The 15,878-nt window shown below is 32.4% G+C and overlaps 1 protein-coding gene across 3 annotated transcripts in view; it reads right to left on the bottom strand.

Moving 5' to 3' along the window:
• Positions 1-15,878, bottom strand: part of LOC145293010 (retinoic acid receptor gamma-like) — a 157,274-nt gene that overhangs the window by 32,198 nt on the left and 109,198 nt on the right. For all 3 annotated transcript variants that reach the window (XM_080139280.1, XM_080139279.1, XM_080139282.1), the window contains exon 2: positions 4,583-4,711. In XM_080139280.1, coding sequence (XP_079995406.1) covers positions 4,583-4,699 — 117 coding nt within the window. In that variant the 5' untranslated portion in view covers positions 4,700-4,711. The remainder of the gene's footprint in view (positions 1-4,582; positions 4,712-15,878) is intronic.

Below are 15,878 nucleotides of genomic sequence, written 5' to 3'. Positions count from 1 at the left end.
CCATATTAGAATGTAAAGAAACGAAATTCGCTTTTTTTTTTTTTTTTTTTTTAATAGATTTTATTTATTTTTTCATAAAATAAAACAAGAAATATCTCAGTGAAGAATTTATTTTAAAAAGTTTTAAATATTTAATTATTTTTCTTGATATTTTTAAGATTTGCCTGCTTTCCAGCTGACTACAATTTAGTCATCTTCAAGTTCAACATAAACAAATTCTTGATGAACCTTAAGTAACCCAATATACCAAATTTCCACTACTAACAGTTACTACGATGTTATCCCAGTGACTACTGTACAGTGTACACCCATTAATCCTTATCCTCGAGTGGCCTCCGAGCCTTGATAAGTGGTGACTCCTATTAAAAAAATAAATAAAAAATTAAAAGTAATTAAATAAACACAAAATTATCCATTTGTCATTTTACAGCTGCAAGATATTTTGTTTTTTATACAAATAAATGCATCAAACTCGTTCATTATTTTATTTTTTTTCTCCCATTAATACTGTGCAGGAATTTCCTTTTTCAAAATAAGACTCTGAACAAGACTATTTGTTGCGAGTGTGGCGACTTGAAGAGTAAGTTAGCCTGATCACCAATTTAAGGTGTAGGAGATACCCGAGGTCGTCCCCATAAGGAGAAAACAACACACTAGACGTAGTAAACTCTTCCTTCTACCTAGGAGATATGCTGAGCACAGGTGGTGGATGTAACAATCTCAGTAAAACTGCAAGGGTGAGCTGTTGTGCCTGATAACATAATAGGCTGTCCCCTATATATCTGGGAGCAGGGGCATTATGTTATATGGCAGTGAATTTGTAGGAGCTGTCATCCAGCTCTCTTTTGTCTAACTGTCGTACAATGGTCAAATGGGTTTGTCACTGAAATCTGATCAAACCCAACGCATCAGATCAGAGGATTTACCGAAAGCACTAAATTACAAGAGGCGTTCTAAAATTAATGTCTTCAATTTTTTTTACTCATTCCGCCCAAATGGATCAGAGTGGATTTCAAATTGCATTGTTATGATAACTGAACTCATGCATTCATGACCTGAAAGTTTTATCTCTCTCTCTATTGCAGATATTGACAGTGTGAGACTCTAAGAAAGCAACCCCTGTCATGGGCGTGTGTCAGAAGCAGAGATGCATCATTGAATACCTAGCAAAAGTGCATTGAGAATGGTGGTGACTATGTAGAAAAATAAATTCTGGAACGCAAAAAGGTTGCTGGTTTAAAGTATACCACTTCCATTCTTGTAGCTCTTAAACTTTTTGAGTTAAAAGACAAGAAAAATAAAAGGCTTTACTTTTGGAACAACCCTTGTACATTTTCCCAGCATGGACAATGAATCGGTTATGCTAGTATGGTTATGTGGAACATTTGTCCTCCTGGACAAATCACTGCAGAAACATGGAGATCTTGAATTGGTGGATAGTCGACTGGTCAAGGAAACCTTAGTAGTGAGTAACTGGACAAGTCTATAGAGAGTGGAATTTGAAGACAATTGACTTGCCGAACTGTACAGTCTAGAGTGACCTTATGAAATATTAAAAAACCGTCTGACCTCTGACAAGAGAAAAAAAGAGGGTAGTGTTGATGGTTAAATGGATAATGACACAGACTAATAACCAAGCTTGAATCCAGTGCGTTCCAAAGCTCCACTCTCATTTAGGGATGTTGGCAACCTTCACACAGTTCCTCCTATCTTATAATCTAGAAATCTTTGAAACCATAAGACGAAAATATAAATGTTAGATTGAAATAAGAATTATTAGCACACTTTTTTTTTTTTTTGACGCCCATTCGTTGAAGATAAAGAAATTCAAGAAAAGACTTGAAATCTTAATTCCTTCTTGGTGAAAGTGAATAACACATTCTAATGACTTTGGTATGACAAGTTCGAATCCATTTCATTCCAGAGTATCACATTCAATTTTCACGCACCCCTCCTAATATCAACAACAGAATGAAGTCAAAATAAGTTTGATTAATACAAATTTATTTTAATATATATTACTGTTGGCAAGGAATCAGAAAAAAATGGAACTTTTTGAGGTATCAGAAAAATTTGTGCATATTTTCCAATGCCAAAAACGATTCCTTTATTATTTTTATTTGATTAAAAAAAAAAAAAAAAAAAAAAAAAAAAAAAAATCAAAATTTTTTTCCACCACTGGTAGTATTAATAAAATAATAAATATTTATTGATTTTAAACTACCAGTAAAACTAAAATCTATCGGTCACCCCCTTCCAAGTGTGTTTTTACATTTGATAAAATATCTGCATATTTACCGTGTGCTTTTATGGTAATTGGAAAAAAAATAAATAAATAAAAAATAACTTTGTAGTTAAATATTTAGAGTTAGAGACTTACAAAGAATCGGAATTTGTAAATGTGTCGGAATCGGGCAAAACATTGGAATAATCCCATCACTAATATATATATATATATGTATATATAAAAAATGAAAATTACAATTGAATTTACCAAAATGATCCAAGATGGTAAAATTAAAGTAAATTAAAATATTAAAGAATTAATATTTATAAAATTATCTCAGCCAGATAAAAAAGCTCGATAAAACCAAATAGGAAATAGAGCTTATAATATGATGTTATATATTCTTGCACTATTACTGAGCTCCCATGCAATCCTCCCATAACAAACACTAATATTTTGTCTTCTAGTTATTCTTCTTCCTATCCTCCATTTGATATAGTTACTAATCCAATACACCACTCGAGCAGCCCTTCCATCCACAATCATACAACTAGTAATAATAATAATAATAATAATAATAATAATTATAATATTAATGAGAATGATAATATTTCTCCTAACAGCCATCCTAACACGAACAACACTCATTATCCCTCCAAAATAGTCCTAATACAGACATTGTCCCACCATTTGTTGAACACTATGAACAAAATTCAAACTATTTAACTAATAATACAAATCAGCAAATTAATATTAATACCAGACCTCAAGCTTTTAATAAAGTACATACATATATCGGCGCTACTTCAACATTAATTAAGAAAAGAATATCAAACCACATTTCTTCTTTTAACAACCATAATTCTAATAATAACCAAGGAACTTGTCTAACCACTTTAATTAAAAAATTTAACTCTAACAATACTCCCTTCAATCAAATGGAATATTATAAAAAAAAGTTAAGTCTTATACTCCAGGCTCTAAATCATGTCGCCTCTGCACAACAGAAGCTATAACTATAATTACTTCCCCTCAAAGTAACAATATAATAAATTCTAAAAATGAACTGATCTCTTTCTGTAAACATAAGTCCAAATTTAATTATGGCAATTTGGAAATTACATAGTTATTACTTTTACCCTTTATATAGATATAAAGATTTTTCTTTAACTTTATCGTTTTTCGACATACTTCTTAATACTTTATAATTTAATAATCCTTTATTTTAATTCTTTATCTCTTCTTTGCATGGCCGGTTTTTTATCTGCATTTTCTGTTTTATTCTTTAAACTTTCCTATCTATCTAATATATCAATCTACCCACACTGTCATTTTACTATATGCATTTACTTACTTTTTTTCCCTGAATTTGCAGATACCGGCCATCCTCTCCCCTTAAATAATTTTTATTTTTATTCTTATTTTATTTTATTTTATATTTTATTTTTTATAATATTTTTTTAATTTATTTATTCTTTATTTTCTATATATTTATTACTTATTTATTTTTATTTTCCTTTTAGTGTCGTTTAACAACTCTTGCTGATATTTTTTTAAGTGATGACCTGTACATTTCAGTTGACCTATATTATTTTGCCCTATATATTTTTTCGCGCCTTTAACATTTTCTGTCTGGGTCATTTTGACTTGTTTCCCTTTATTTTATATTTATCATCATTTTTTTTTTTTTCTCTCTCTCTCTTCCCAGATCTTTCTTATTTATATTTATGTCTCAGAAGTAGAGTGAAAAGCACATCTTATTTTTCTTTTATTAATATTATTGGAATCTTTTCTTTTTTTCCCCCTTGTACACATTTTTGTGAATTATTCCATGGATTTCTGCCTTTGGATTATTATGGACCATCTTCTTCCAATTACGGGATCTCCTTGGATTTTACTTGCACAAATGGAAATTCTTTTAACTTTTTTGAAGTTTTAGATTTGGATTTTACCGTCACTGGATTTTTTATCTTCCACCAGACTATCCATTCGTGTGTAATCACCTTTTTCTTTACCATATTCCCTCTGCTTCACTTTTTTTTATTTTCAAGTAAGATCTTTGACTTACTTGTTGTTTCATCAAATACTTCTGCATGCAAAATCCAATCCCGCATTTTGCTAATTCCTACCCTCTAATGAGAAGGAGAGTATTTCTTCGAAACTCCGCGGATTAAGGACTATCCATTTATCTAGTGTTTCCTTTTTAGATTAAATATGTTTTTAACTCATTTCAAAGTGTTTTTTAACATATTTTATTAACTGTTTGCTCATATATATATATATATACACACACACACTATAAGGAGTTATATATAGGAGAGAGAGAGAGATAAAATAAATAATTTTTTTCCTTACCTTACATGCTTCACATGTATTAACACCATAATGGAAACCCGATGCTTTCTCACCACAAATACGGCACGGCGGTAACACCGAGTCTGATGTTATACAATAACCATTTGTGTCCGTCATTCTCGTATTTTGCTGGAGAAACAAAAAGAAACAACAAATAAAAGTAAATTGCTTAATAATCATGAAAATATTGGTTTTTGAATCAAAACAATAATTTAAAAAATTGTTAGCAGATCCCCCCCCCCCTCCTCCCGGGCCATTGACAAAGAAATTCAAGGAAAGGAAATACTATTTTTCCCCTTTTATGTTAATCCCGAAATACTGCAAGGTCTGGAATAATAATAATGGATGTTCATCGCCACTTGGCATTATCACAGGCTTTCTCAGAGTGAAGACCGGTTTTACAGAGATCATTGTGCACGGTGTCTGCTCATTCCATAATCAGTCTTCCTCTCGGTCACTTCCCAGTGATTTCTAATTTATAAGCGAGTTTCATGATGGTGTCATCGTCAGTGCATGTCCAAACCCTCTGAGTTCCCATTTTTTCATGTTGTCCTCGATTACTGCGGTGCTGTAGCCCCTTTGGATGATGCAATTACAAACGTGTTCAAACAGTATACCGACAGAGATCCAGTGGAACATTCTAGTTTTCATGACAGCAAATTTTCGTTTTGCTTCATTTCTTGCACTGTCGGCAAGCACTGAGCATTACAAAGTGACAGCTCTCTGGTAGATCTTTGACTTTAGACGATCGCTGATCTTGCGGTCACAGAGAAACAAAGGAAAGACTTGAAATCCTAATTTGAATTTTAAATCATCAAAAGAAATTCCAGAAAGCGGACAACCAATTCTTACTTATGAAAACCCTTATTTAAATAAAACACGCTAGTTTATGCCCACTTTTTGAGCTGTGATGATACCGTTCCTGGGCATATCAATTTCCATCTTTATTTAGCTTCTATCAATTTTATAGCTAGTTCAAAGAAAAATATTTTTGAAATTTTTTGAAAAAAGAAAAAAAAAATACTACTACGTTTTTGCATGAGAGAGTAAGTAATTACAATGCAATTAAAAAAAAAAATAATAATAAAAACATGTATCCAGTTAAAAGAATCGTTGAGATATACATGAGATTCAAAATTAGATATCGACATAGCCCCCCCCCCCAAAAAAAAAATACTGCCTGAATACTGCTAGGAGCTAATCTTAAACTGTAAGACTATTTGCTATAATAATCTCCAACAACAAGATTACAGACGAAAGGAAAACAAAGCCAGTCTATAAATAACAAATATTTATTTATTTAAGCAACCTATACCATTATGTGTACATTACCCAAAACAGTGAAAAAAAGAAACAGTAAAATAATAAAGGTGGGCTGCCGAACGTATTTTCTTGGAGATATATTTTCAAGTGAAAATATCCTTGTTCAGTGTCTAGCCGACAAGAGAGTGTCAACGTCTTTCTCCATGAGTGCCTGGAAGCTCTCAGTCATCCCTGCAATTCACTAAGAGTCTCTAGTTTGAGTCCTTTAAAGTTCAAGTCGAAATTAATACGCTTAGTTAATAGATCATATTAATATTATGTTAGCATTGTAACTATTATTTCAGGAAAAATCGACTTTTAACAGTCCCGAATGATACATTGTGTGGTTAACGTTCCTGATCAAACTTAAATATGAAAATGTCGATGTTAAGTCATAAAAATGCATACTCTTCTTTAACTATAAATCCGATGGCAATACGAAATATAAATTAATAATAAATAAATAGAAAATTAGTAAAGGTATAACTTAACGCATTAAAAGGAAGTCAAAATCATTTGTTTGTTTTTTATTTTTAGGAGTTGAATTGAAAATATAGTTTAACTAGCAGGGGTGCCCGGCGTTGCTCGGGTGTTTGGAGGTGTATGCTGTGCAAAAAAAGCAAAAAAACAAAAAAAAATGGTTAATTTTTTAAAACTTTGACCCCTATTATGACCCCTTAAAATTTATTGTTTCGGGCTCAAATCACTTTATTAAGTTAGATCCATGTTCAAGGAACCTAAATCTAAAATTTCAAGTGTCTAGACCCAAAATTGTCGGAGGAGTTTGGTAGAGTTCTTAAAGGTCAAATCGTTGAAATTTGACCCCTTAACAGCCAAATTTCTGGCTGACACCCGTCACATCGATTTTCCCAAATCTCAGTACCCGGTATTTCAAATTTCGAGTCTATAGACTAAAAATTGACAGAGTTATTGCGTATGGAAATGTATACAGACAGACAGACAGACAGACAGACAGACACGTTCACTTTTATAGATATATAGATAAAGGATATATATGTGTGTGTGTGTGTGTGTGCGTATACACACACACACACATATGTATACACACACGCGTGTGTGTGTGAGAGATTTGACAAAATTGATAGCATCAATTCATCAAGATAAATTGAATGATGTAAGGGAAATAAATTCCACAAAACTAAAGAGTTATTTCCCTTGAAAATGTTAGCATAAAAATGAAAATTGATACATGCAAAATTTTCAAAATATTTACTTAGAAATGTATTTTTAATAACATCTATTAATTGTTGCTATAGTAAACGTGTCTTTAAATCAGATCCACCAAAATGCAAGTCAGCCACTTTAATATTTTGGTTATACTTGAAAAACAAAAGGAGATCATTTACTTCATGTCTCAAAGATTTGATCGCTAAACGGAATTTGGAAGCGGTTAAACTGTCCAATTTAATTAAATTGGTGTTTGTTTATTTATTTAGCAAACGTAAAAGGCTTCGAATACTTTATACAAGTTAAAGTATTCGAAGCCTTTTACGTCATCATAAGATTCGGGTTAACGTTCAATGGAGAGCTTTTAGAAATTAACTTATAAAAACTAACCTATCTCTCTCTATATAATTTAATTGGAATTCATTATTGAGATGAGTATTATTTATTAATTTATTTTTTTTTAATGCGGGCTATTATTCTCATCTTTCTTAGTTGTTGTTACCACCTGACGAAGGCCAGAGGAATAGTTGGCCGAAACGTCGTGAAACAACTAAGAAAGATGAGAATAATAGTCCGCATTAAACAAATAATTTAACCTATCTCTGTCCGGGTCTTTATTTTTCTTTCCCCTCAAATCCATTCTTTTCTCTTGGCCTCCCCTTCCACTTATGAAGTGGACCTGCTACCTCAACTTTTCAGCATCTAACTCAAGAACTCTCGTCCATTCGTGGACACACCACCAAAGTCTTGTTCTACACTCATCTCTCTATATTGTCTGGATTTAATCATCAGATTAAGACCTGTCTTTAAAACTCACATTACACATCTATCGTATCATTCTTATCTCATTCACTCCATGTAACACATGTCCTCAATCCATGAGCATCACACTGTGTTCATATTACACCATTATCTTGACAACAATCAGTTGTAGTTTTATAACAATTTGGCTCAATTAATTTAATAACCAAACGATACCATGATTAAATTTAACAGTCAGAATCCCATTTAAAACAAATTATAGTTAAAAACAAACAAAAATGGAATGTGATCTGATGAACTCCTAGCATTTGTGCCCTCTTGATGTACATACTCCCAACTAACTTGACAAGCAGCAGAATCCCACCACTATTGCTTCCCTGGCTGTACTAACCTGCAGAAGTTTAAATGTAATGTGAACAGACACCTTGCTGCTGAACTCCCGACAGTCCCCTATTAGATATGATTCCAAATAGGGACCCTTTAAATTTTGTCTGAGGTGAAAAAGAGTAAAACAAGCCGAGCATGCAGGGTCCTCCTCCATGAGTGGAAAATGTACTTTCATTATGACTAATGTTTGTGCAAAATATTTTTTTAAAATCCAAGGTATGGTTGAGAAAAATGCGAATGGGGGTGTATTACTAGGTCCAATCCCTCTTCCTCTGAGAAACATTGGGTAGATAGAATGTTAAAAATAAATCTTTTGCTGATGCAAATTTAGAAATAAAAATAAATTTATTTTATAAAAAAAAAAAAATCCCCATTGTTTATTTAGTTTTCAAAACTTTCCAAATGGTGATGTTAAAAATATCTACAATTCCCTATTTGTATTGCATAAACATTTTGTGATAAATCTCTATAACATAGAAGAGTCTGTCTATTTCGCATATAGTTACTGATAGCATATTGCCAAGAAACTTGATATTTTATTCTGATTTTTTCAGTTTCCTTTGGAAACTTGGCTTATGTTCTTTACAACAAAAAAATGTCCTGTCAAATAAAATGTATATTTCACTCAGAACTATTTAGCAATGGTGACATTTTTTTTTTAAATTACAGAAAAAACCAAAAGAAGTAACAGCAGCATCTTACATTTATTAAGGCTTAGCTTTATCGCATAATCAACATAACTCATATGCTACAACATCAGACCTAACAATTTAAGGCCCTGTTTTTGATTTTTGCCATATATATTTTTTTTTGGGGGGGGGGCTTTACTTAATATTAACACAATGTTTAATCCCAGGTTATGACAGCTCATCTTTTATTTATTATATACTCTCAACTGTGTGTGTTTGTTCAGACACATGTGACGAACACTGACAAAATCAGTATCGTTAGGAAGATCGGACTCTCGGGCGACAAATATCCAAAAATTGGCCAACAACATTAATTCTATGCTGGTCAACCAAGCCGTTTTTTTACAAAGAGGAGTCAGTTTTTTTGCAAAGTCATCATACGCCTTGCAATGACTAAGTTTATTTCAAACGTCTGTGACATCGTAAGTCACTGTGGGTGTGATGGCTAAACTTGGCTTTTTTCGCCTTCTTTTGCTCCTTCGTGTTACAGGTTCGAGTCTGCCTGCCTACTACTTTTTTTTTTTTAGCACTTCTCTCCACCAGGGCTGCCTACTGTGTCTACCCCCCCCCCCCCAGCTCGCTGATATTTTTTTTTTTTTCTATGGTTGGGAGTTGCTCAATATTCTTACTCATCACCTTTCTACCCGGGCAACGCCGGCCGAGTACCCCCGCTAGTCTGTAATAAAATAGAATTTTAGATATGCTTGCATTTATTTTGTAGAATTTTTTTTTTTTTTTTTTGAATGTTCAAACATGTTTTTTTTTCTTTAATTCACTTTTGTGGTGTAGTGTGTCACTTATAATTATGCAATATGCCAATGTTGGCATATGGGCTATAGGTGGACTATCCCAGGCCTACAGTATATCTCGGTCGTTTGAAATGACAAACGACACAAGTAGGTAGATAAACATTTATTCAAACAGCTTACAAAAAAGAAAAGTCTTTCGATTAATTAAAATTGCAAATTAATGAGTCACGTTTTTTTTGTTTTTTTTTTATCGGTCAATTTATTGCAGAAATGGTAAAATGGAAACCAAAGGAAATCCAACAACGAAACGTTTTTGAATGAGACGAACGTTTAAAAAGAGGGAGGGATGTGTGTAGATTTGAGAGAATCATTTTTTTAATGAATGGAAACAAAATTAAAAGATCTCAGTCTTGAAAAAAAAAAAAAAAAAAAAAAAAAAATGTATATTGAATGTCATTTAAGATTAAGGATTTTTTCCCAAGGCTTTGTCAACATGTGTTCATATTTGGGAGGTGAGTGTGGTGAAGTGGCCAAGACATACCGAGTGTACAAAGTTTGAATTCAGTCGATTCCATAGTATCACTTTCGTTATTGATGTTGGCAATCTTCACATGGTTCCTTATGGAAGTTGCCGATTCGATAACGAATTGAGAAAATCAATGCCAGCAACAGAATCAAGTCAGTCCGGGGTAGTAACACGTGGATTCACATGAACTGAACTTTTTATTTGTTTCAAAAATCATATGCATATTTTTGTAGATTTTGATAATTCCTGCCACATTAATGTGGGATAAATTTAATTAGTAAAAATTAAGAAAAAGGTCAGTTCCTTTTTAGTCGGAGGAGAGGGGAGTAAAAAAAAAAGAAATGGGAAAATGGAAAGGTAAAAACAGAAAGGAGAAAATAGAACAGGGGAAAGGAAAAGAGAAAAGGAAGAAAGAGGGAGCAAGGAAAAAGAGGGGGAAAAGAAAGGGGGAAAAGAAAGGGGAGAAAGAAAAGAGGGAAGAGAAAATGGCGGAGAAGAAAAAGGAGGAGATAAAAAAGGAGGGAACAAGAAAAAGAGAAAACCGAGAAAGTAGGAAAAAGACTATAAAGAAAAGAAAGAGGAAAAGAAAAACAAAAGGGAAGAAAAAAAAATTCCACTTTCTCTGATACCAACTAAACAAGTGTTAACACTGAATTTAAGTCAATCAGCCAGTGGTTTGCAAGAACAGCGTTGAAAAGGAGAAAAGGATGCCCAACTATATATAAATTATCTTCACTCTAAAACTAAATGGAACATAAGTCGTAGAGCGGGGGGGGGGCTGAAGTGCTACTTAATATTAAGTAGTTCATGGGTAATAATGGGCGAGGGGAAACTAATATTGGGTGGCCAAGGGGTGTTGTTAAAAGCCTTCAATCAGCCAATTGATAACTGTTAGGAGCATTACAAAGCATGTTTGTAAATGATATTGTTTGGGTGTGGCTACGTTAAATGGTTTCAAGGATGGGTTTGAAAAAAGTTAATTATTTGAATATGTTCTTCAACCAAACAATTCTTATCTTTTGAGCGTAATATTTTTTGTCAGATTCTTAATGCTTTCGCATATTCACACACACGCACGCACACACACACACACACACACACACACACACACACACACACACACACACACACACACACACACACACATTCCACGTGTGCTTCTAAAGATGTAATTTGAAAATGATTAGTGGTATTTGAACCACGAAAACAATGGTTTAACAATTTTTAAAAAAATTCAATATTTCCAAAGCGCAGGTTTTTCATTGGGAATAATCGAAAAAAAGAAAAAGAAAAAAAAAGAAAAGAAAAAAAAATGAAAATGAGACCCCCTCTCTCTACCAGTATAGGGTATATGTGCTAAAAAAAAAAATGTATGGAGAGAGAGAGGCAATAAAAATAAGGGATGTTGATTAGGATTTGTTGAAATATGTTTAAATGCTGTCATTAACTTTGTATTTTTATATAAAAAAAATATATGATTATGCAATAATTTAAAATTATGCAATAATTTAAGTTTAATTATTGTGTGATTGCTATCTAACTTTATTTCGCCACTTCCATTATGGTTATTAGTATCGACTTACGTGAGTAAACGCATAGTGTTGTTGATGTAGTTTTAGAAATTTGTGTTCTGTTGGGATAGAGTGGATTTGTGTTCTAAATAATACATTTAAAAATTGGTGAAGTGTAGTTTTAAGACATGTTAACATGCTTGGTGTAGCATGACAATTCAAGTTATCATGCGTCATATTGCACTAATTCTAAATAAACTAATAAAAGTGCTATCTAAGATCACGATCTATGATCAAACAGAAAAAAAAAAACAAAAAAAAAAAACATGTTTTAATCAACATCTATTTTTCACAGGAAAAAAAATGTATATTTTGGACGAGTAATTAATTAATTTACTTGTTTACAGGATAGTTGGACTAACGCATGTGTGTTAGTCATCCTTTTTTTTAACGCAGTGATCACCACTTATCAAGGACCGGAAGCCACTCAGGGATAAGGGTTATTGCAAGTACATTACGCTAGTGTGGAGATTTGATCAAGTGTTTACTTAAGGGGGCGGTTCATTCTTGACCCCAACCCCCCAAGAAAATGTTATAAGGAGATATAATTTACCTGACGAGTCCCTACGAGGATGAAACATAGAAGCCTCTGTGTAGCTTTATTGCCCTAAATATATTTTCATAACTCTCTCTCTTTATATATATATATATATATATATATATATATATATATATTAGTGTTAACTTTAATTAAAAGCATTATATAAAAATAATTTTATAAAATCAACAGTACATTCTGATAGTTCACAATACATTATATATATATATATATATATATATATATATATATATATATATCTGTAAGATCTGTTGGAGAGAACCCCTATCATTCCCAGATATCCTCAAAATAAGTTGCATGACATTGTAAAAGTAACATCTCTCTATAAATTGTTTTCCCTGGCAATACATGTTCTTTTTCAATTATGTTTAAGACTATTGATGTGGAGCCCTCCATTAGTAATTACATCTGATTTTTACTTCCTTTTTATGCAGCATGTGTCCCTCTTTGATAGACCCCTGTGAGAAAATATACCATACACGACAAGGCAAGTGAAACTAGAACTGATGTATCGAAGTGGAACTAACGCTTGATGTATCTAAAACCTTTAACAAAATCTGACAAGCTGGCCTTCTAATAAAAATTTAATTCGTATGGTATTACTCAACAAATATTTAATATAAACAGACCCTTCGTAGCCAAAATAAAGATCCAGGTTACTCTCGATGACTCTACATACAAACGACATGAGTAATGCAGGTGTTTAAATTATCAAGCCTCATTTAAAAATATAACGAAATATAGAAAAAATTTGCAACAATAAAAATACAAAGACTGCTGGGCAGCACCGGTTGAGGGCAGCTAGGATACTTATATTTAAAAAGCTATTAAAACTGCTGTTATGAATCAGGAATGAATGTCAAATACGTGTAAAAAAGTAAACAATATGTGTATTTATAGATGTTTATGCATTTGCTGAGATGTGTTATATATATATATTCAACCAGTATTCCCTCGCTTATTTCACCTATTTCTAAATTTATCACATTGCTGTACGTAGAGGCCTTGCAATAAACGGTTGGCATCAAAGACAAAACAATGTCTAATGAATACAAACAAACACATTCCAATTGTCGCAATAACAAAACAGAACAGATTTTTTTTTTTTGACTTCTCAGATGGAAGAAAGAAATGTAGAAAGTTTACAAACAGGAAAAAAAAAAAAAAAGAAATACTAAATCTAACGGGTTTCTCATTGAGTTCCATGCAAGACACAAAACTGATATATGTGTGTGTGTGTACGGTTTGTGAAAGATAACACCCTGGAAAGTGCTTGATTATATATATAAAAAAAAACAAAATCATAGTATTTATATATATGTTACAGAAGATCATAAAAACATTGGTACCATCAGTTTCAAATCCAACACAAAAGGGACAACTAAAGACTGGTCCTCTGATCTTTTGTAATACATACACACGCACACAGGAGCAGAGAGGGAGAAAAAAAAACAAAATACCAAGGACTTATGTACGACATGAAAAGAAACAGGAATCTTAAGATGATATCAATCATACCAGTCACTATAGGAGCAACCGGGATAATGAAAAAGAATTTCAAAAACTATCTGGCGAATATATCCGCTGAACCAAGTGCAAAAAAAAAAATGCAAACAATAGCACTTAAAAGGACGGCTAGAATCTTAAAAAGATCTCTCGGTTGGAGTAACTAAACTAATAGAAGAATGTTAGGCATCTGGTAGAATGCCCCATCCCCAGAAAAAACAAAGTGATAAGAAAATTAAAACAAAAGAGAGAAAACTTGAATGGCTACTGAACACTATCATCGAGTGTGTAAAGTGTCGATGTACAAGGGTTTTGCGAGGACAACCTGACATGATGATACTTTTCCCAACAGGTAAAACCCGACTAAATATTCAAAATCACATTGTATTTGCAACCCAAAATAAGATCTCAGTATGGCTAATCCACACTGGCTTTCACAGGTAATGGTGCACTTTCTCTAAGTGATATTACCTCGAGTAGCACGAAACTGGATACTCCACCAGATTAGACAAATTCTTGTTCTGGAATCTAGTACGACTGAGAAACCACAAGAAAGATGGACTATAACATTTAAATGGTTAATTGGGAGAGGAAAAATATCTTCTCAACTTCTTCACTAACTCAGTGTTCAAGAAGTAAAAGAGAACTTTAATGAAATATTCAAATATCTATGTTTCTCGTATAGAGAATAAGTGTTAGCCCTTGAAACGCGGGGGGGGGGATTTCTGAGAACTTTGAAATTATATATATTTCAATGACCAAAGGAAAGGATCAGTTAACAATCACTTTTCATTCATTTATTTTTTTTTTTTTTCAGCGATTGTCTATATTTTCTTCTTTACGGTCTTATGCACATTTGTCATTGTAATTTAACCAACTAGCATATATGCTCTAAAGCCGGAAACATTATTTCATTGAGCTTCTTATTTGAAACAATTCGAACTACATTTTATGGGATATATACCTTTAAAATATTCATTTTATATAAGCTCAGTAATTATATACATATATATATATCTCATTTACTTGTTTGCGATACTTAAACAAATTTTACTATTTCATACAGAAAATCATTTTACCTAAATGCTAGATAGAAATAATTCTTTCATTCATTAATGTGATGCCCTCATATGGAGAGCAACATATAATTTTAAAATATAATTATCTATGGGCATGTGTTTTGTAGTCTTACATCTTATCACTGTGCGCAAATCTAGCGAGATTCGAAACTTGAACCCCAGCGCTTAGGTAAAATGCTTTTCTATATGAACAGCCAAATTCGTCGAAGTATTGCAAATAAAGTGAACAAGTAAATAATATCTATTAGAAGTGATACACTCATTCGGCCAGTGTGGCTTGGCTTTGTGGTAGAGCTTCAATCTTCTCTCTTTGGGGTTCCACTTTCGAATCTCGTTAAGTCCAGCTATGTTGATGATGATGATGATGATGATGATAAAGAGATTTGTTAAGCCAAAATTGAACCATTTAAAATTTCAGGAGTTCAAGTGAGCTCAGTTCTTGTTCAGAATTCCTCTAAATTTAAAAAAAAAAAAAAAAGTAAAGAAAAGAAAGAAAAATCAGTATGATGTACGTAGTCGTAATGGATAGAAAGTATATCCCAAAAGTCACTTAAATTGATATATTTTATTTTGAAATAAGAAAATAAAATTTCATAAATAACCAAGGAGAGGCTGTCTTGCCCGTGATTTTAAAAACAAATTCCAAAAACAAAAGGAGATAACAACTTGCAAGATTTATGCTGTAATGCCGACGAATTCCCATTACTCAACAAATATTTAAAAATGATTTTCTTTATAAAACAAAGCTATTGATCAGTTTATGTGATTTTGGAAATATGATATTTTCATTTCTATCATGGGTACGTACATCATACAGGTTTTTCTTTATTTTTGGTTTTTAATATGAAATATATTCTGGACAAGCACCGCAAGCTCTTTAGTTTGGTTACCAACTCCATAAATCTAAGTCGGTTACGCTTGTACAATTTATTTAGATATCGCATAGATAATAAGAGCGTAACGCCCGAACCCTACAAA

This window comes from Euprymna scolopes, chromosome 14 (genome assembly GCF_053919585.1).
Source record: "Euprymna scolopes isolate OS-2025 chromosome 14, ASM5391958v1, whole genome shotgun sequence".
In the NCBI taxonomy this organism is placed as follows: Eukaryota; Metazoa; Mollusca; class Cephalopoda; order Sepiida; family Sepiolidae; genus Euprymna; species Euprymna scolopes.
The sequence above is the reverse complement of the archived record's forward strand: the minus strand, read 5'-3'. Positions and strand labels throughout refer to the sequence as shown.